At 44.3% G+C, this 20,759-nt stretch overlaps 1 protein-coding gene across 3 annotated transcripts in view; it reads right to left on the bottom strand.

The window, feature by feature from the left end:
* ADGRD1 (adhesion G protein-coupled receptor D1) overlaps nt 1-6,590 on the bottom strand; it is a 144,119-nt gene extending 137,529 nt beyond the window's left edge. For all 3 annotated transcript variants that reach the window (XM_079941918.1, XM_079941916.1, XM_079941917.1), the window contains exons 1-2: nt 6,452-6,590; nt 6,331-6,367 (exon numbers count right to left, since the gene is read on the bottom strand). In XM_079941918.1, the coding sequence (XP_079798044.1) occupies nt 6,331-6,367; nt 6,452-6,517 (103 nt within the window). In that variant the 5' untranslated portion in view covers nt 6,518-6,590. The remainder of the gene's footprint in view (nt 1-6,330; nt 6,368-6,451) is intronic.
* Nucleotides 6,591-20,759: the final 14,169 nt, after the last annotated feature.

Here is a 20,759-nt window from a genome sequence, read left to right as displayed (position 1 = left end):
CAGCCGCTCCGCGGCATGTGGGATCTTCCCGGACCGGGGCACGAACCCGTGTCCCCTGCCTTGGCAGGCGGACTCTCAACCACTGCGCCACCAGGGAAGCCCAAAGACGTTTTTTAAGAGGAGATAATATAATCATTATTTTCAAATGATATATGCCTGATAGTGAAAATGAAAAACTATTACAAATAAGAAAAGAATCTGGTAAGTGAAAACCTGTTACAAACAATAAAAGAATTTAGTAAGGAGGCGGATACAAATTAAATATGCAAATGTCAATAGCTCTCCTGTATTCAAATAATAATTCTAACAAACAGAAGAAAGGTTCTCATTTATAAATGCAGCCAAGACATTTAAGAACAAAAGAATAAGAACTATACAACATTCTCATGAAGAAAACAATAAAATCACGCTAACGGATATAAAAGAACCCTTGAAAAAATGAAGGACTTAACCTATTCTTGATTTTAGAAACCCCAAAATCATAAAAATATCTACTGAAGATGCTCAACTTTGCTAATTATTAGAGAAATGTCAATCAAAACTACAATGAGGTACCACCTCGTACCAGTCAGAATGGCCATCATCAAAAAGCCTACGAAAAATAAATGCTGGAGAGGGTGTGGAGAAAAGGGAACCCTTCTACACTGTTAGTGGGAATGTAAATTGGTGCAGCCACTATGGAGAACAGTATGGAGCTTCCTTAAAAATCTAAAAATAGAACTACCATAGGATCCAGCGATCCCACTCCTGGCCATATATCTGGAGAAAACTGTAATTTGAAAAGATACATGCACCCCAATGTTCATTGCAGGACTATTTACAATGGCCAGGACATGGAAGCAACCTGGGTGTCCATCAACAGATGAATGGATAAAGAAGATGTGATACACACACATACACACACACACACACACACACACACACACACACACACAATGGAATACTACTCAGCCCTAAAAAAGAATGAAATAATGTCATTTGCAGCAACATGGATGGACCTAGAGATTATCCTACTAAGTGAAGTAAGTCAGAAAGAGAAAGACAAATATTGTACGATATTACTTATATGTGGAATCTAAAAAAATGACACAAATGAACTTATCTACAAAACACAAACAGAATCACAGACAGAGAGAACAGACTTGTGGTTGCCAAGGGGGAGGGGGAGTGGGGGAGGGATGGAGTGGGAGTTTGGGGTTAGCAGATGCAAACTATTATACATAGAATGGATCAACAACAAGGTCCTATTGTATGGCACAGCGAACTCTATTCAATATCCTGTGATAAACCGTAATAGAAAAGAATACGTAAAAGATTATATATGTATAACTGAATCACTTTGCTGTACAGCAGAAACTAACACACACTGTAAATCAACTCTACTTCAATAAAATAATTTTTTTCAAAATCAGTTCTTCAGCAAGAATTTCTCCTCCATACTTAATGTTTTGTTGATCCAGTTTGGTGAGAGAGAGGGGGAGGGAAGGAGGGGTATCAATATTCAAAAAGAAAAGCTAATAAAACCTTTAATTTTTCCTTTTCAGCTTTTATTCCAGATTTCCCCATTCCATCCCTTCCCTGTCACTTACTCTGTGTGTCAGTAAAGGGAAGCCCTCACCCCTTGAATCTGTGTAGGGCAATACGTGTCCACCGATTTTATTCGATGGAAATCTACACCACACAGAGGAAAATTGGTCCCTGCCAATTTGGGCAGATCTCGGACCCCTCCTGCCTGGCCCATGACACACCAAGCTCATTCCACAGTGGGACTCGCCTGCTGTCCCCCCTGCTCTTCTCTCGCTGTGCATAACCGACTCTGTCATTCAAGCCTCTGCCCTCAGGACACCCCCTCCAAGAGGCCTGCCCTGATCACCCCTCATCACCACCACCATCCACTCTTTCTCCCAATGCTTTGTTTTGTCTTCCCGTAGGGCTTACACTATAATTTGAAAGGTTTTGCTTGTTAATATATTTGTTTGTTGTCTGTCTCCTATACCAGACTCTTAGCGACTTGAGTGCGGAGAATTTGTTCTATTTGCATCTTAGCCCCGTGTCTAAAACACAGCCTGGTGTGTGTGTGTATGTGTGCATGTGTGTGTGTGCATGTGTGTGTGTGCATGTGCATGTGTATGTGTGTGTGCATGCACGTGTGTATGTGTGTGTCAGAAATCTAGGTTTTTGCATTTGAACTCTCCCCCAAATTTTAATGTTAGCAATTAATTCTTAAAAAAACTATATAGGTGGAATGAATGATGAAATTGCAATAATGAATAAATAAAAGAATAAACCTAGAAAGACTATGTAATTCTGATGCCCCCCAATTTCTAAATGCCAAATTTCCATTTGTTCAATAGTGTATAAACATTATTTTTAAAAATTATATCATAAACACTTTTGTGTTTGCACTAGGACGATGAAGAATGAAGTTCCTACCATGACCTAGGGACTCTGAGGGTCCTTTATAGACGATACAACACGATGTTGGTGACGGATGTTAACTAGACTTACTGTGCTGAACGTTGCACGATATATACAAATACCAATTCATGATGTTGTACACCTGAAACTCATTATTAATTTTACATGCCAGTTATATCTCAATTAAAAAATAAAAATAAATAAAGGGAACAAACAACTGATTCACACAGGGAAAAAACCCACTACATAACTACAGGAATTATAATTACTATAATCACCTGTGTTAGCCTCCTTGCCATCTAAATGGGGCCAGTGAGGTGAGCTGCCCCCATCTCCTGGAAATAGAACCAGCCGCTCTGTGTACCCCAGGGCCAGGAAACTTCTGGATAATGACATGGTTTATTAAGTCCCCTCATTACAAAAGTTATCTGTAAAAGGCAGGTTTATGAACTCTTTTCAAGTGATGTGCAATGTCTTGGCCGTTGCCATTTACGGATTTCGATTTATCCGCCATCACAGCTTCCTAGCACTGTCCTCGGGGCCAGAGCAAGAAATCGGGCAGCCTGGGGCCAGAGAAAAGGATCCAGGTGTGGGATGGAGTCCCCAGTTTCCCCTCTCTGGGCCTCACCTCCATCAACTCTCGAATGGGGAGGTGGGCTAGAATAGCCCCTGGTGGTCCTTCCAACAGCATGCTATAGTTTGGCACAAAATGACAGTCACAGTCACAAACACACGAATGCTCGAAACGATTCGAAGTTCTTTTTCAATTACTGATGAAACTAAATACCTATCTATGCGGTAGAGATAAAGACCAGGAAAATATCGAGTTCCCTGGGCTAGTATAGAGAGGCAAGGCAGAAAACGAAGCCAAAACCCCAGCTGGGTGTTAAAATCACACAGGCTGTCTGTCATCAGGGACTCAGCTCACCAGACAACCAGCAAACCTTCAACGGACAGTGCGTCATCCAGCCAACAGGTATTCACCGAGCACCTAGTATCTGTAAGGCACAGGGCTGGGTACCATACCGAGAAAACAGGAAGCGCTTACTAGTCCTCCTAGAACCTTAGAAAGGAAGCTTTGGTGTGGTTGCCCTTCGGGACACTAGGGGTCCAGCCTCTACTGGGGACCCCGGCTCACCAAGCATCCCGGGCATACCTCCCCCACTGGGCTGACCAGGCTGTTCTCATCTTCAACAACCTCTGCATGAGTCTGACCACCCCCAGCTCCCTCCAAATTTGTGACCTTCGTTACCACTATGTCTTATGAGCGCTGGGACCTCGGGCAGAGCACTTACTCTTGGGCAGAAACGCGTCCTCACCTGGAGGCTGGCAAAGCCGCCTCAGGGCACAGGGGGGACTGCATGGGCGCTACGCAAAAGCACCCGGTACGCCATCACGCTGGCGTTTTTATTTACCGCCTCCTGCTCCTTAGAATACAAGGCTACAATTGATGTAGCCTTTCCCACACAGATGGGTATGCAGGGTGTTTCCAAACTTCTTCCCATTGGGAACAGGGTCTCTGCGTGTTCACTGTGTGCCTGGGCGGATGCCCTTGGGTGGAAGTCCTGGGAATCAGGTTTCCTCCACTGGGGCCCCCCTCAAGATGCCGCAGGCTTCAGGGGCCAGAAGCAGAAATGCACCAGGCCTCCCAGGTGCTGATGGTGCACAGATGACAGGGGTCAGGCTTTTCAGCAGGAAGGCGGTTGAGGAGGAAGAGAAGACAAAATAAAAGGACTGGAGGAGGAGCGAGAGGAAGAAAATAAGGGAGAAAGGATGACAGGAAAGAAAAGGAGAGAGAGGGAGAGAAGGAGGGAAACAGGAAGGAAGGAAGGAAGGGGGGAAGGAGAGGAAGCAATAGGGTTTCGTCCATAGGGTATAAAAAAAATACAGAAAAACACCTAGATGCTCAATAAATATCAGCCTTCCTTTTTATTCTTAGAAGGAAGGAAGGCGGGAGGAAGAAAAGGAAATAAAGGTTTAAAAATGTGGGGTGACCAAGGGGGGAGGGGGTGGGATGAACTGGGAGATTGGGATTGACATATACACACTTGATACTATGTATAAAATAGGTAACTAGTGAGAACCTACTGTACAGCACAGGGAACGCTACTCAGTGCTCTGCCAGGAGCTACATGGGAAGGAAATCCAGAAAGGAGGGGCTGTGTGTATAGTAGAGCTGATTCACTTTGCTGCACCGCAGAAACTAACACAACGTTGTAAAGCAACTCGACTCCAATAAAAAGTAATAAAAATTTTTTTAAGTAAAATAAAATTAAAAAGGGGTGGGGAGAACAAGAAGAAAGAGAGATTGCTGGAGACGGGCGGATTCAATGAGGAGGAATCTCTCGCAGCTACGGAGCGCTGCTGACAAGGCAGCTTAAGACCCCAAACTCCCTGCACTCCAGCTGTCCGCCCAGGCCTCGGGGCACGTTGCTCCTTTGTAGTAACATTTCTATGATCGTCAGTTTTATTATTATTTCTCTGAGGTAGTTAGTTGACCAAGAAATGTTTTTTCTACCCTACAGTCGGATGGAAGAGCAGCACTTTCTCTATGGAACCAAGACTGAGTTCAAGCCACTCCTTGAAGCTAAGGGTCAAGGATGCCAGTGGACGTGGGTGGAACCGGGGGGCCGCAATGTGGCCAAGGGACCACACGGCAAACACCCTACAGCTTCCCTTCCCACCCTGACTGCGGCCGGGGTCCTAGGGCTGCCTTGTCGCCTTCCTGGCCACACGCACGTCTCTCCTGGGAAACCAGCGTGAGCTGGGCTGTGAGTTAGCCACAGGGCACGAACAGCCTCCGTTTGGTGCGATGCTAGATGACCTATTTATCCCCAAATCCTTCTTTCGGCGTTTTGGCTAAGGAAAGGGGAGCCTGTGGAAATTCACCGCCCTCACACCCTTTTCAACAAAAGATTGAACTCAAACATGAGGATGAAAGAGACACGGCAGCCCCTGTACCACTGAGACGGCAGCGGAGGTGGCAGTGACGGCGGGGTGCTCCAGCACCCACCGCGACGGCCGCGTCACTCCAAAGGGGGCAGAGTCCCACCCCTCGTCTACCTTCACCCCGCACGGCTCTGGTGCTCCCACGAGACCGGAGCCTTCTCCTGGGAACTGGCTTCCCACCTGGGTGGGGTCGGGGATGCTGCACCCGCCATCTCCGGTGGGTCATGGAGTTGGCAGGACTGCCCGTGACGATAATCGTGGCCAGAGGCATGCTCACCCCCAGGCCGGAGTTGTCCTCCGGGCTCCCAAGCGAGGACTTGGGGACGTTAGTGTAGGGTCCCCTCTACCACGCGCATGCCAGCCGGGCAGCAAACGGGAACAAGGGCCGGCAAAGCGAATTCCCGTCACTGTCACGCAGGCCGCCCCCTCTGCGAAGGGGCAAGGGAAGTTTTCATGTCTCCTCTGTCCTCCCCGAGGAAAGCCTCAGGGTGGTGCTTCCAGACTGAGGACTCAGGGGGACAAAGCAAAAGCGGACCCAGCCGGATGGGCGAGGGGTTTCCTCAGAGGAAATGGAGGAATCAAGCTCCCATCGGAGGGATGGGGACAGGACGGGGTGGTGCGGGGAAGGGGGGGATGCTCTAAGTCAGCTCAAGTGAATCTGTGCTGGAGACACATGGTGTAAGTAAGAGACAGAAGGTGCTTCACCGGTGAACACCCCCGTGTCCTGAATGCCCCGGAACCAGAAGCATCCGGGCGCGGAGAGACCTGCTTCCCCGAGAGGGAGGTGCAGGATGACGAGTGACCCACGGGACAAGGTGCCAGGACAGCTGGTGGGGCCAGAGGAGCCCAAGAAGGGCCTCTCGCCCACAGCCTCAGAGACAAACAAGCGAACTGCTTCCAGACCCCGGGCTGGGCAGGGAGAGCAGGTAGTGAGCAGACCAGGAGGGAAGCTGCCTCACTTACCTGGATGGGCTTGTGACCTGGTGTCGGCTCCGTGCACCTGCACACAAAACACCACATTGTAAGACATGCAGGGAACCTCCCGGCGAGTCCCGTCTCGGCGAGCAGCACCTGGGGACATTACCTGAAAATCACAGGAAGATAGCAGCAGGCAGGAATGCCAGCAGCAGAGAGGCAGCAGTTTCCTCATGTTTTTTGCGGAGGCGAAAACGTGATCCAAGCAGAGTTCCTGAGCGTCTGGGACAAAGTGGCGCGTTTAACTTTCGCTCCCTTGGGAAAGGGACATTTTCACAGGTTCCAGAAAGAAGAAAACCTTCTGTTTCCCTAGAGTTTGTGAACTGCAGAGAGTTAAGGCAGAGGGTCGTGAGAGTTAATGGGTGTTTCGTCTTCGTCTCCGGACTCAAGGGTCTTCGGTGATCAATAAACACACGGGAACGATCAGACCGGCTCGGGGACGCAGGGAGGAGACAGGCAGCTTCCGATCGCAGCTCCCGAGAAGCAACCCAGGGCTGCGGCTGCAGTGCCGAGGCTCGGGGGCGATCGTGGGTCCCTCGCGGTTTTCTGTTTCTGTCAAGAGTCTTCAGTGGTATCCACCCAGGTTCGGAGCTGGAAGTTTCTCTTTTTCCTGGAAGTGGGAGGAATTGTGTCTGGAGCTCCCTCGGGCTCCTGGGCTGGTGCGTTGCTGCCCGACTCCTTCTGGTGTGACTCAGGCTTGCACCTCGTCCGTCTGTCTGTCCCCCAGCGCTTGGGGTGGAGAGAGTGAGGGATGTAAGGCTCTCTCCTCAAACTTTGCTCTGTTCTGCTTCTCTATTTATGTCCCGCGGCTGCTGTGTCCTTCCTGGGTCCTAACACCAGCCTGTTATGCACCACTGGGAATTGCCTTCAGGATCTGAGGTTCAGAAGCAGAGCAGACAGGCACGGGGCACATACATACGTCAGCTACCTTCCGCCAGCGCCTCAGAGGCAGCGTAAATATGCATAAGTACAAGACGTACAACACACTGTAAACTCTGTTTAGAGCGGAGCCTCGCTTGCCCAGAGAGAGAAGGAAGGTGATTTAGGGATGGAAGAAGAAAATACACCGCACCCTCGTGCCCTCTGAGAGATGCCGGCCACGTTTTCTCTTTAACCCTTTCAGAGACGGATGAAACTATTTACAAGGTGCCCTGAGCGATCACACCAGTCCCCACAGCCCACCACAGCATCCAGGGCAGTGTTCTCAAGGTCACGGGTCCCCAGCTCCCGGGCCGTGGATGGGTCCTGGTCCGTGGCCTGTTAGGAGCCAGGCCACACAGCAGGAGGGGAGCGGCGGGCGAGCGAGGCTTCATCTGCCGCCCCCCATGGCTCGCATTATCGCCTGAACATTCCCCCCACCCTCTCCACCTCACCCCTAGCCCCCCATCCCACCTCCCCTGGTCTGTGGAAAAATTGTCTTCCACGAAACCGGTCCCTGGCACCAAAAAGGTTGGGGACCACTGCCCAAGGTGATAGCAAAGTGTCAGGCCCTTAGCCAGCCTCAGCCCACTTTACTAGAGACCAAAACTTTATACTGCATACATGTCCACACACACACACACATGCACGCACGATTATAATCACTGCTATAATGTGCTATGTGATTTAAATAACACTTACCTCACTGTACCATCTCCAGTGCTTACTGGCTGTGTGCTCTTAGGCAAGTTACTGAACCTCTCTGTTTCATATTCCTCATCTGTGAAATGGAGGTAATAGTTTCCGCTCCATAGAGTTGTAACAAGAAATGAGATGATACATACAGGGCTCTCAAAGCAGTGCTTGGAAAATACGTAGCACTCCATAAATGCTAGCTATTTTTTGCAAAGAAAAAATGTCACTCAATAAATGTTAGCTGTCATTATTATTACTATAAAGTAGAAAATAACACCCACTAAATGTTAGCTTATATTACTAGCTCCTTTGTCCTGACGCTAAGTGGGAACAGAGCCCTGAGTCCAAGTACTTCCTAAAGAGGATAAGCAAATGCCCTCCAGTCCCCATGGGCGAGAAAAAAATGTAATGTCAAAACCGTGAAGTGATGACTTTTAGTTTGTGCCTGCAGCCCGCAGCCTCCCAGGCGATCTGATAGGCTGAACCAGGCTGCACAGCTTCAGCAGGGCTCCAGAAATTCACGTGCACGTTTCTCTATCTCTTTGCACTTGAAAAAATGGTGAATTCCACTGTGGTGATTGCCACCTTTATCCTGCCGCCTGGGCTGATCGCCTAAGGGGAAAAGTAATTTACAACTTTTATCCCCGCATTTCACCAGTTTTCTGTCCCTCCTGTTGCCTGCCTCCAGAGGAAAAAGACACATGAGGAGGGACAGCAGACGCAGATTTTTCTTAGGCCAGGTCTTAATTTACCAAGAATTAGACAGATTGCTAATTAAATGGACCTCTCCCATCACCGAGACCGAACCACGCTGGTTTGTTCCTTTTTTAACCATAAAAGTCACCATCAACCTAGAGATTGTCATACTGAGTGAAGTAAGACAGAGAGACACAAATATATGATCTCGCTTATATGCAGAATCTAAAAAGAGGGTATAAATGAACTTATTTACAAAACAGAAACAGTCATGGTTACCAGGGGGGAAAGGCGGGGGAGGGATAGATTGGGAGATTGGGACTGACACACACACACACTACTACATATAACATAGATAACTAATAGGGACCTACTGTAGAGCACAGGGAACTCTACTCAGTACTCTGTAATGGCCTATATGGGAAAAGAATCTAAAAAAGAGCTCATAGATGTATATGCATAACAGATTCACTTTGCTGGACAGCAGAAGCTAACACAACATTGTAAATCAACTATAAGCCAATAAAATTTTTTTTTAAAAAATCACCATCAGATAACGGGAGGCATCCCAATACAATAACAGTAATAAAAACTGGACAGAGGGACTTCCCTGGTAGCGCAATGGGTAAGACTCAGCGCTCCCAGTGCAGGGGGCCCGGGTTCGATCCCTGGTCAGGGAACTAGATCCCACACGCATTCCACAACCAAGAGTTCACGTGCCATTACTAAGGAGCCCGCATGCTGCAACTAAGGAGGCCACGTGCTGCAACTAAGACCCGGTGCAACCGAATATATAAAATAAATAAATAAATATTTTAAGAAAAACAAAGGGATAGAAATCAAATTCAGCAGAACCTGCCCTCACTCACCATGGACTTACTTTTGCTCTCCATGCCAGACGGCAGGTCTGTGCTGACTCATGTCATTTACCTTTCTCACGTCCCGTTCAGGTGTTGAGATGAGCCCACCTCCGTGTAAGGCAGCCTTTCCCACCGTGGGGACGTTTTGGAAATGGTGCTGATGGGGTGTGGGTCTGGGAACCCATTGCTGTGGATCCCTCTGTGGGCCTCCTCTCATCACCTCCTTCGGGCCATCCCGAATACCATGTTGACACTGAAACGTCCCCTTCCTAAAGCCCTTTCTTTCCTGTTATGTTTTTCTCAATGTCATTTACCACTATCTGACACCCCCTACATCTTAAATATTTATTTCATTCATTGATCTCTCCCCACCAAAACGTAAGCCCCATAAGAGCACGTAAATGTTTCTGTCTTGTTCTCTCTGTATCCTCACCTCCTGGAACAGGGCTTAGTACTTAGTAGGTATTCAGTATTCAATTATCCAACAATTATTTTAATGAGTGTATGTGTGTTTAACAAGGGATGCAAAAAATTGTTACGGTTTGGTAAAAGTGTATCAGGTTTGTACTGAGGTAGATGTTAATTAAGTATTTTAAATGGGACCTTAATATCACTTATATGTGGAATCTAAAAAAAATAAAAATACTCTCATACTCAGAGAGTAGAATGGTGGTTGCCAGGGGGAGGGGGAGGGGGAAATGGGGAGAGGCTGATAAAAGGGTACAGACTTTCAGTTATAAGATGAATAGGTCTGAGAAGGACAAATATCATATGATATCACTTATATGTGGAATCTAAAAAAAATGGTACAAATGAACTTATTTACAAAACTGAAACAGAATCACAGATGTAAGAAACAAACATGATTACCAAGGGGGAAGTGGGGAGGGATAAATTGGGAGATTGGGATTGACATATACACACTACTATATATAAAATAGATAACTAATAAGGACCTACTGTATAGCACAGGAAACCCTACTCAATACTCTGAAACGGCCTATATGGGAAAAGAATCTAAAAAGAGTGGATATATGTATATGTATAAGTGATTCACTTTGTTGTACAGCAGAAACTAATACAACATTGTAAATCAACTATAATTTTTTTTTTTTTTTTTTTTTTTTTGCTGTACGTGGGCCTCTCACTGCTGTGGCCTCTCCCGTTGCGGAGCACAGGCTCCGGACGCGTAGGCTCAGCGGCCATGGCTCACGGGCCCAACCGCTCCGCGGCATGTGGGATCTTCCCGGACCGGGGCACGAACCCGTGTCCCCTGCCTCGGCAGGCGGACTCTCAACCACTGCGCCACCAGGGAAGCCCCTTATTTTTAATTGCTATAAAAACTAAATTGTCCAGAAAAGGAGTAGAATATGCTGTAGGTTGATAGCATATGTGAAAGTATAACGTATGAGAAATACCACAGAAGGAGGGAGGGGAAAAGTGGGAGCACACAGCTGTGAGGGGTCTGCACTACACTTAGAGGTATAACATGATTGGAAGGTAGCATGTGACCTATTAAAGAGAGATATCTTAAGATAACCACTGGAGAAAAGTATAGTACACCTTAGGACAGCCACTGGAAAAAAATGTTATAGAGGTATAAATAGTAAGCTAATAATAATACATAAAATGGAATCATAGCAAATTCTGAATTCATCCAAAAGCAGACCAAAAACAAGGGCTAAGGGGAGAAGGAAGGACCAACGGAAGAAATAGAAAATAACTGGCAAAAAAAAAAGTAAAGAAAATAACTAGCAAGGAGAATAGATTTTACTCAGTCATTGCATTGAATCTAGATGATCTGAACACATCAAATAAAAGACAGAGATTCCCAGACTGGATAAAATAGAAAAGACCAAACCATATACTGTCTACAAGAAACACTTTTGAAATATAAATACACAGCAAGGTTAAACCTTAAAGTAGACCAGAAGAGGTATATCTTGCAAACACTAAACAAAAGAACACTGAAGCGGCTATGTTATCAGACAAATTAGACTTCAGAACAGGAGACGTTATCAGGGATAAAGAGAGTCATTACATTACAAAGGGATGAACTCAGCAACAACACGTAACAGTCCTAAACATGTGTGCAAGGGACAAAAGAACCACAAAGTACATGATACAAAAACTGGTATAAGTGAAAGGAGAAATAGGCAACGCTACAGTTATATCTGGAGACTCCTCCCTCAGCAATCAATAAAATAAGTAGGCAGAAAATCACTAAGGATACAGAGCTGACCAACACTGGCAACGCACATTGCTGACACGTATAATGACATTTATAAAACACTCCACTCGACAACTGAGAAGTGATATCCTTTTAAGTGCACATAAAACATTCACCAAAATAGATCATATGCAAGTACACATAAAACATTAACCAAGGTTGATCATAAAAAGAAACCTCGACAAATATAAAATATCGAAATCATGTAAGGTATGTTCTCTAATCAATGGAATTCGACTAGAAGTCCAAATGAAAGAAAGGTGTCTGTATTTGAGGTGATTAAAATGTTCTAAAATTAGATTACGGTGATGCTTACATGACTCTGTCAATACACGAAAAATATTGTACACTTTAAATGGATGAACTTTATAGTATATAAATGACCAGAACTACCAAGTGAGTTTATCACAGTCACATGAAACAAAGTCAACATAAAAAAATTTACTGTAGTTTGATATGCTAGCAATGAATAATTAGAAATCAAAATCTAGACGTCCTTTATAATAGTGCCCCAAATGAAATAGGTATAAAGCTAAATATGTACAAAGAGCACCTAAATAAATGGAGCAGATAATTGAATACTGTTAAAATGTCCAGATTCTCCCCCAGATGATCCCACTCAAATCTCAACTCTACAACCCCAATCAAAATCCCGCCAGGGTTTCTGGGTAGAAATCAACATGCGGATTCTAAAATGAATGTGTAATGAAACTGGAATAGCCAAAACTATTTTGGAAAATATGTACGAAGTTGGAGAACTTTAATACCTGGTCTCAAGACTTACTATAAAGCTGCAGTCGTCAACAGAGTGTGTGGTATTAGCAAAATGTTACACATTTACGTGGATGAAATAAAAAAGAGAAGTAAACTTAACCTATACTGTTAATTGATTTTCAACAAAGGGAACACAGTGGAGAAAGGGGAAGTTTTTTTCAGTATATGGGGCCGGAACTATTGGACAGTCACAAGCTAAAAAAAAGGACTCTCGACCCATACCTCACCACACGGCAAAAATTAACTCAACTTGAATCATAGTTCTAAACATAAAATCTAAAACTATAAAACTTCTAGAAGAAAACATGGTGGGGGGGGGAATACTTGTGACCTTGAGTAGGGCAAAGACTTATTAGAAAAGACACAAAAAGTACAAACCATGAAAGAAAAAGTGAGAAATTGGACTTCATCCAGTTCAACGAAATTTTAAACCTAAGCTCTTGGAAAGACAGTAGTTAGGAAATGAAGACAAAAGACTGGAAGAAAATATCTGCAAAATGTGTATCTTGATAAAAGACTCTCAAATCTCAAAACAAACAACTCAGTACAAAATGGATAAGGATCTTGAGGAGACAGTTCACCAAAGAAGATATATTGATGGAAAATTAGCACATGTAAAGATGTCCAACAGCTCTGGCCATGATGCCAATGCACATTAAAACCACAAGGATTACACCCGTATTAGACTGAGAAGAAACTATAAGGCCGAGTGCTGGTGAGGAGACAAATCGGCTGGAACTCTCAGACATTACTGTTAAGAATGGTCCAGCCATGGTCCAGCCATTTGAAATACAAGTTTGCAGTTCTGTGTAAACCTGAACGCGTCCCCATCAGATGACCCCACAATCCCACTACTAGGTGCGTACTGAAGAGAAATGAAACATGTCCACACAAAAGCCTAGACGCAGATGTTCCTAGCAGGCTTACTCATAATCTCCAAAGACTAGAAGCAACCCAAATGTCCTCCAACCAGGGAATGGATCGACAAACCGTACCCATAAAAGGGATATCCGTAAAAGAGGACTTCTCAGTTTTTCTAAAAAGGAGAAATATTGATACACACAGCGGCATAAGTCTCACATTCCTTATCCCAAGTGAAAGAGGGAGTTCATTCCTATGAGTTCCTTCTTATACAGACAAAACAGTGGAGACAGGAAAGAGAGCAGTGGTTGTCTGGGTGGGGGTGAAAGGAGATGTTAGTTATAAAGGGGCACAAGGGAACGTTTGGGGGGTGTTGAGTTTGTTCTATATCTTGCTATGGTGGTGGTTACATGACTCTGTGTTTGTCAAAACTCATAGAACTAGACTCTAAAAGGGTGACTTTTCTGTACATGTGAATTATATATATAAACCTGCCCCCAAAGTCATGTATGCTAATAATGGCAGAGCCAACAGTGAGAAGGAGCTTTGGGTCTTTAATGACATCATGGAACTACCATACCTGTCCCTCTGTTTAGCTAAGCCACTGGAGTCTAGTTTCAGTTAAGTGACTCGAAAATAAGCTCCAACTGATACAGGATGCCACGCTGATTTGGACGTCCTCACGATTACTCATCTTAGGCGATTTCTCGGTCCACTTTGTGTCTGAACTCGGCCACTTAAGCAGTCATGGGTACCTACCTACAAGTCCGTGTTCATTTTCATCTGCCTGCAACGGAGAAATAAACAACTCTAGATATTAAGATATTAAGAAATGGGAGCAGCGCCAGTGAGGAACTAAAGAATCATCGTGTGTCATTATCACCACATCATCATATGAGCAATTAACATACCCTCCAGCAAACAATCGGGCTTGCCATTTAGAAGTGAAATCAGCTGCAGAGGAAAAGACACTCCTCGTGCCCCTCTTAGAAAATCATGCTGGACCACTGCAGCAAAACTCGTAATTAGCTAATACTTTACTGTCTGTCTCAGTGAATAACAACGTCAAGCTCCATTAAAAACCTTCAAAGACAGAGCTGCGTTTCAAGGGCTTTATTCCAGGAGTGCCTCCACATCAACAAATATTCTAATCCTGACTTCCATACCGACCCTACAAATGGAATTAAACTAGAAATTTTTTAAAAGATATCTGGACTTGAAATCCAGTTGAATTTCGCCACAATTTTGTCATTTATTAGCCTATTATAACTTAAACCATAACAAAAAATGATCATAGTACCCTTCCCCAAAATCGCCTCCTTTAAGACTGTGTCAACCAGGGTGCTTTCCGTTGGAAAGGACAGAAAAGCAAACTCAAAACAGGCTTACACAAAAGGGGAAGAAGTTACAAAAAGTCCGGAGGATAATACGGCCGTATTCGGAACACAGTCAAGGTCGTCAGAAATTGAGTTTTTCTCTCTTTGTCAGTCTCTACTTACTTTCCGTTGCCTCAATTCTCTAGGAATGGAGAAAGAATAACAGGAAGAGTGGATATATGGTTAAGTATAATGTACTACACTCCCCCCCCCAAAGTTCTTTTAAACATGTTGACAGCTGAAAGCACAATCATATTATAATAACAACAACAACAACAACATTGACCAATGGAGTCATTAATGGATGTGAATGTAATATGTAAGACGACCATGCACAAAGAGGAGGGGGTAAAGGAAACTATAGAGGGACAGGATACCTATGTTCAGACTGAAGTAGCAATATTCCAAACAGGCTGTGAAAAGTCGAGAATGCATTTTTGTAATCTCTAGAGAAACCACTAAAAACTTATGCAGAGAGACATAGTCAAAACGAAAATAATAAATAAAATGAAATGCTTAGATACAATCCAATAAACCAAAAGAAATCAGGAAAGAGGAAATAGAGAAATAAAAAATTGACCAAAAAAATAATAAAATGGTAAATTATATTACAACACACCAATTTTAAGACAGAAACTGTCAGATTAGATTTTATATGATGACCTAAGTATATATGCTGGCCACAAGAAACTCACTCACACATAGTGATATAGATAAGTTAAAAGTAAGAGAATGGAAAAAGATATACTATGGAAATACTAACCCCCTCCCCAAAAAAGCTGAACTGGTTATATTAACATCAGACAATATAGACTTCAGAACAAAGAGAAATACTGACGATAAAGAGGAATAACACATATATAAAAAAGTCAACTCATCAAGAAAATATACAATACTAAACGTGTATGCACCTGACTACAGAGCTTCAAAACACATGAAAAAAAATGACAGAATTGAGAGGAGAAAGAGACAAACCCACAGTAAGATTTGGAGACTTTTGGGGCTTCCCTGGTGGCGCAGTGGTTGAGAGTCCGCCTGCCGATGCAGGGGACACGGGTTCGTGCCCCGGTCCGGGAGGATTCCCACATGCCACGGAGCGGTTGGGCCCGTGAGCCATGGCCGCTGAGCCTACGCGTCCGGAGCCTGTGCTCCGCAACGGGAGAGGCTCATGTACCAGAAAAAAAAAAAAAAAAGATTCGGAGACTTCAATACTCCTGTCTCAGTAACAGATAGAACTAGGAGACAGAAAGTTAGAAGGGATGCAGAAGAAATGATCAACCATCTGGATCTAATTGGCATTTATGGGACACTCCACCCAACAACAGCGGAACACACAGCTACACATGAAGATTCACCAAGATGGACCAAATCCTAGGCCATAAAACAAACCTTAACAATTTACACAAGTGAAATCATACAAAGTATGCTCTCCGGACATAATGAAATTGAACTAGAAATCAATAACAGAAAAGGAACAGGTAAATTTCCAATCACTTGGAAATTAAACAGCAGACTCCCAACTAATCCGTAGGTAAACAAGGAACACTCGAGGGAAATTAGAAAAAATTTTTAATGCAGCGGAAAGGAAAAGGCAGCATATAAAAATTTATGGATTACAGCTAGCCTAGTGCTTAGAGGGAAATTTATAGCATGGAATGAGTGTATTAAAAGAAGAAAAGATCCCACATCAATAAACTAAGGTTTCATGTTAAGACTAGAACAGAAAGAGTAAAAATAAACTCAAATCAAACAGAAGGAAAGAAGTGTTTGCTAAGACATTATAGGTCACCAAAGATTTCTGAGCCAGTAAATTGTTGCAGAAATTAAGGCATCTAGACAATTTCTCAGCTTAGAAATCTTCAGTGATATATAATTACTCACCAAGAAGAGACTGGTTACTAATATGTCCCTCTCTGTTATGGTGCCACACGATTACCCAATATCATCATCTTCCCCTTCCAGTTTTCCAACGAAACTGAATATTTCAACTACCGTCATTCACCCCTTCCTGCCCCTTTTGTTCACATGACTCCACTTGGAACTTCCTTGCCCATATTCACATTAAGTTTAAATCCTACCCAATATCAGGATAAAGTGTCTCCGTCCTCAGTCCAACATATTGAAGACTTAATATTAAGGTGCTGTCTTAAGTGTCTTAATATGCATTATTTTGCCTAGTATTTCTGATAATCCTATGAGGTAGATAGTAATCTTTGCTATATTTTATAAGTAAAGAAAGTGAGGCACAGACCATTAAATAACTTGCCAAAGATCACACAGGTAATAAAAAGGGGAGCAGGTAATTGAACTCAGACAGCCTGGCTCCTGAATGAACCCTCCCAACCACTTTAAGGTCTGCCTCCCTTCTCTGGACCCTCAAAATATCATGTCTACACCTAACTTGCGTCCCCTATTAAATCCTGCCTTGAATTCTGAGTTTTTGTGTCCTTAACTCTCTTATTAGAATATTAATTCCTAGAGCACAAAGGCCAGGTCATATCGACTTTCTATTAAATTGAATTCAGGCTTAAGACAAATTTGTGGGATGGAGGGAGGGAGGGAAGATGTATTGGTCAGGGCTCTCCAGATAAACTGAACAAGTAAATATATATCAAGTAAATAAATATAAATATATATATATATGGATAGATAGACGTATAGAGACACAGAGATATGGAGAGAGAGATTAATTTACTACAAGAAATTGTCTCATATGATTATGGAAGCTAAGAAGTCATGAAATAGTGCTCAGCTGTGGCCTTTCTTCTTGCACCCACTACTACCTTCCCCCCAAATACTGTTTTTAACGCATCCACACCGTCACAGAAGCTTCAGCTGGGACAAGTGATCTGTGGATAAGCTTCATGTAAACCCATAAAACCATCATCTTAGAAGACCCTGGATAAAACACCTCATTGTCTGCAGTCCCGCTGCCACTCTCTTTTCAGAGGATTTGTTTATTATTAAACATTTATTGAGCACCTACTACCTACCAGCTACTCTTCCATACCAGCTATTCTTCTTCTGGGAATGGAGCAGTGAACAAGAAAAACAGCTGTCTGCCCTCCAGGAATGTATATTCCTGTAAGAGAAACACACAAGACATGAGTAAACAAAAAAATTGAAAATTGTGATAAGTGTTTTAAATAAAATAAAACACTGGTGTTCGTGACTGGATGGAGAGAATGGAAGTGTGACTCTAGATGATGGTCTGGGAGGGCCTCCCTTGCTGAACAGGTGATATTTGAGCTGAGTCCTGAGTGATTTAATGGAAACAAACATGCAAAACTGAGGGAAGACCATGCCAGATGCAGAAAGATTAAATTCCCTAAGGCAAAAGTGAGCCCGGTATCTGCAAGAATTCGAAAAACGGATGTGGCTAGAACACAGTAAGCAAAGGCAGAGAGGTCCAAAACGAAGGTGGAAGATGCAGGGGCCAGACCGTGAACAGCTCTGTAGACCATGGATTCAACGTAGACTGGGCAACCACTGGAAGGTTTTGAAGAGGAGAGAACGTGAGCTACTTGATATTTTTAAAAGACTGCTTCAGTGGCTGTATAGATAGAGAGTAGATCATTGGAGGGCAGGGCACCACTGCATGCAGGACATCTGGTTTACATGAGGTTGGGCACCATAGATAGGAAATCCAGTTTAGAAACTTTGGGGGACATCAAACCAGGAGGGAATGGTGGCTTGGACAGGGTGGTGGCTGTGGGGATGAAGAGGTACTTTGGAAATAAAGCTGGTGGGACTTGATAACGGATTGGATGAGGCCAAGGAGAGACCCTGACAAGTCTACACTGTCTCCTGGGCTATTGGTTTGAGCAGCCAGGTAGATGGTGAAACTGTGCAGGACCCTGTGGGGCTCCTGGGCATGGAAGCCTTTCTGTGTCCCCCATTTCTTATCTGTAGGGAATAGGCTTCAGCCTCCATGACCCCCCCTGAGTTCCAAAGGGCAGGTTCAAACAGTTGCTAATCAGGGGAGGGAGGGGATGCAGAGACAAGGGAGGGGCAGTCAGGAGACAATAGTGCAGCCTTGGGGCAGGTCCTGGTTCTGCCTCAAGGGATACACAGAACAGTATCTTTGAGCTCTACTGAAGAACTAAACCCCCAACAAATGGAAGATGTTAACTACCTGATGAAGCATTCTTCATTCCAGGGAGAAGGTCATCAGGAGATCTCCTGAGGCCAGATTAAAGGAATGCAGGCCCTAATCCTTATCAGCAACCCCATCCTTGAACCGTTGCTATAAAACTCCTCAGTAAGTCCTCCCAGTTTGGGACTCACAGTTTTTCAGGACCATGAGCCGGCTGTGTTCCCCTTTGCCTGGCAAAGCGATAAAGCTGTTTTTTTCTACTTCACTCTGTCTCTGAGATCCGACTCGGCACCTGTGCACAGAGACCAAATTCTCAGCATCAGTGGTTCTGCAATTTAAGAAGAAGAAAGGAGCTGAATAGGAACTGGCTGGTGGCAGCAGGAAACTGGAATCCAGGGGGAGGAGGTACTGAACCCACTGGAAATAGAGAATTAAACAGATTCCAAGGGATTCCCCACCCCCTCTGCCAGGGCCCACATGGCCTCAGATGATGACCGGTGTGAGCTGAGTCCTGGCACGAAGGCAGATTGCTGGAGCACATCCTCACCCTGCTGCCGTGTTGGGGGCCCTCAAGGAGTGGCCTGGACACTGGGAGACTCAGGGGACTTGTGAGAACATCAAAAAATGTGAAAGCTTCCCACTTGGGATCCAAGTACAGATCTGCTATGAGGCAGAAGAAGGGACACGGGGACCCCTGAGGGCTCCTGGAGTCCCCACATTTCAAGGTTGTATCATACATCACAGCTCCTTGGTCTACTCCACAGCATGGGCTGGTGGAGCTCTTGAGAATTCACACACTGCCCACAAGAACCACTTCAGAAACCGCCTGCATAACTAAAAACGTCCTTCTTGACTATTTGGTTTGTAATTTTAAGGGGTGGAAACACCCGCTACTCAGTTTGCTTTCTGAAGTGTGTTTATCTCCACTTCAGTGGAGTGGTCCCGCCGTGTCCATCCCTGGGTCCCAGCGGCTGGAGTTGTTAACAAAAGAGCCATTCACGGCCCCATAGACCTCTCCCTAGGATCCTTCTAGGGGGCTCACCCATATTTATTTGTTTTCAATGTGGTGTTTTGCTAAGTGTCCGTGGAATGTACCTCTCTTGCCAACTGAGCTGGAACAGAACAGGAAAGGATGCAGCTGACACTACAGTCAATTCCTTAAAAGTAACTTTGGAAAAAACAAGAACAAAGCACCCCCTCTGTTTCTATTCCTTCTCCGCTATCACAGATCTTTCCAGAATATAAGGTCCCTTCCTTTGATCTTTTCTTCTGAGACCCTAGAGCATGATTAGACCCAATGTCAATCTCAGAGCCCTCAAACCCCAACCAACCTCTGTTGTTTAATGAAATCACTTGGAATTCAATAGATTAGATGTGATTTTGGCTAGTAGGTATGTCAAAGCAGGGAGGGGAGCGAACTTATTCAAACTCTCCCTTTCTGGCTGACAGAAATCTCATCAGTGTTTTGTTTTTCGTTCATTGGGTTTTTTGGTTTGTATGTTTCTTTGCCTTCGGGTTTTTTTGTAATCTCACTTTGTCCCAAAGAAGATAATATATAGTTTCACTTTTAAAAAGACAAATTCACTTGGAATTTAGTTGATAATATAGCTAAGAGACCCCTACGTATCGCTGGTCTTAAAATCTTTCATAAATCCTGGGAGGAAAGAGTTGAACAAACTTCCAGCTGTTCCGTTTCATCCCTGGTCAACCTCATTTCCCGTAAAGACTTACAACCCACTAAAAATTCCAGAGAGGACAGGTTGCCTCACATAGCGCTGTTTCTAAAGTAAAGTGATGACTGCCATTGACTGCTTATAGGGGTCTGACACTTCTCTCATGAGAAACGGAATAAAAACAGATGCTGTTAGTGGAATGATTTTGCTGATGGGGGAATGGTTTCGAGGACCAAA

This window comes from Stenella coeruleoalba (genome assembly GCF_951394435.1).
Source record: "Stenella coeruleoalba genome assembly, chromosome: 14".
Lineage (NCBI taxonomy): Eukaryota > Metazoa > Chordata > Mammalia > Artiodactyla > Delphinidae > Stenella > Stenella coeruleoalba.
Note: the sequence above shows the minus strand (reverse complement) of the source record. Positions and strands in the feature narration are given on the sequence as shown.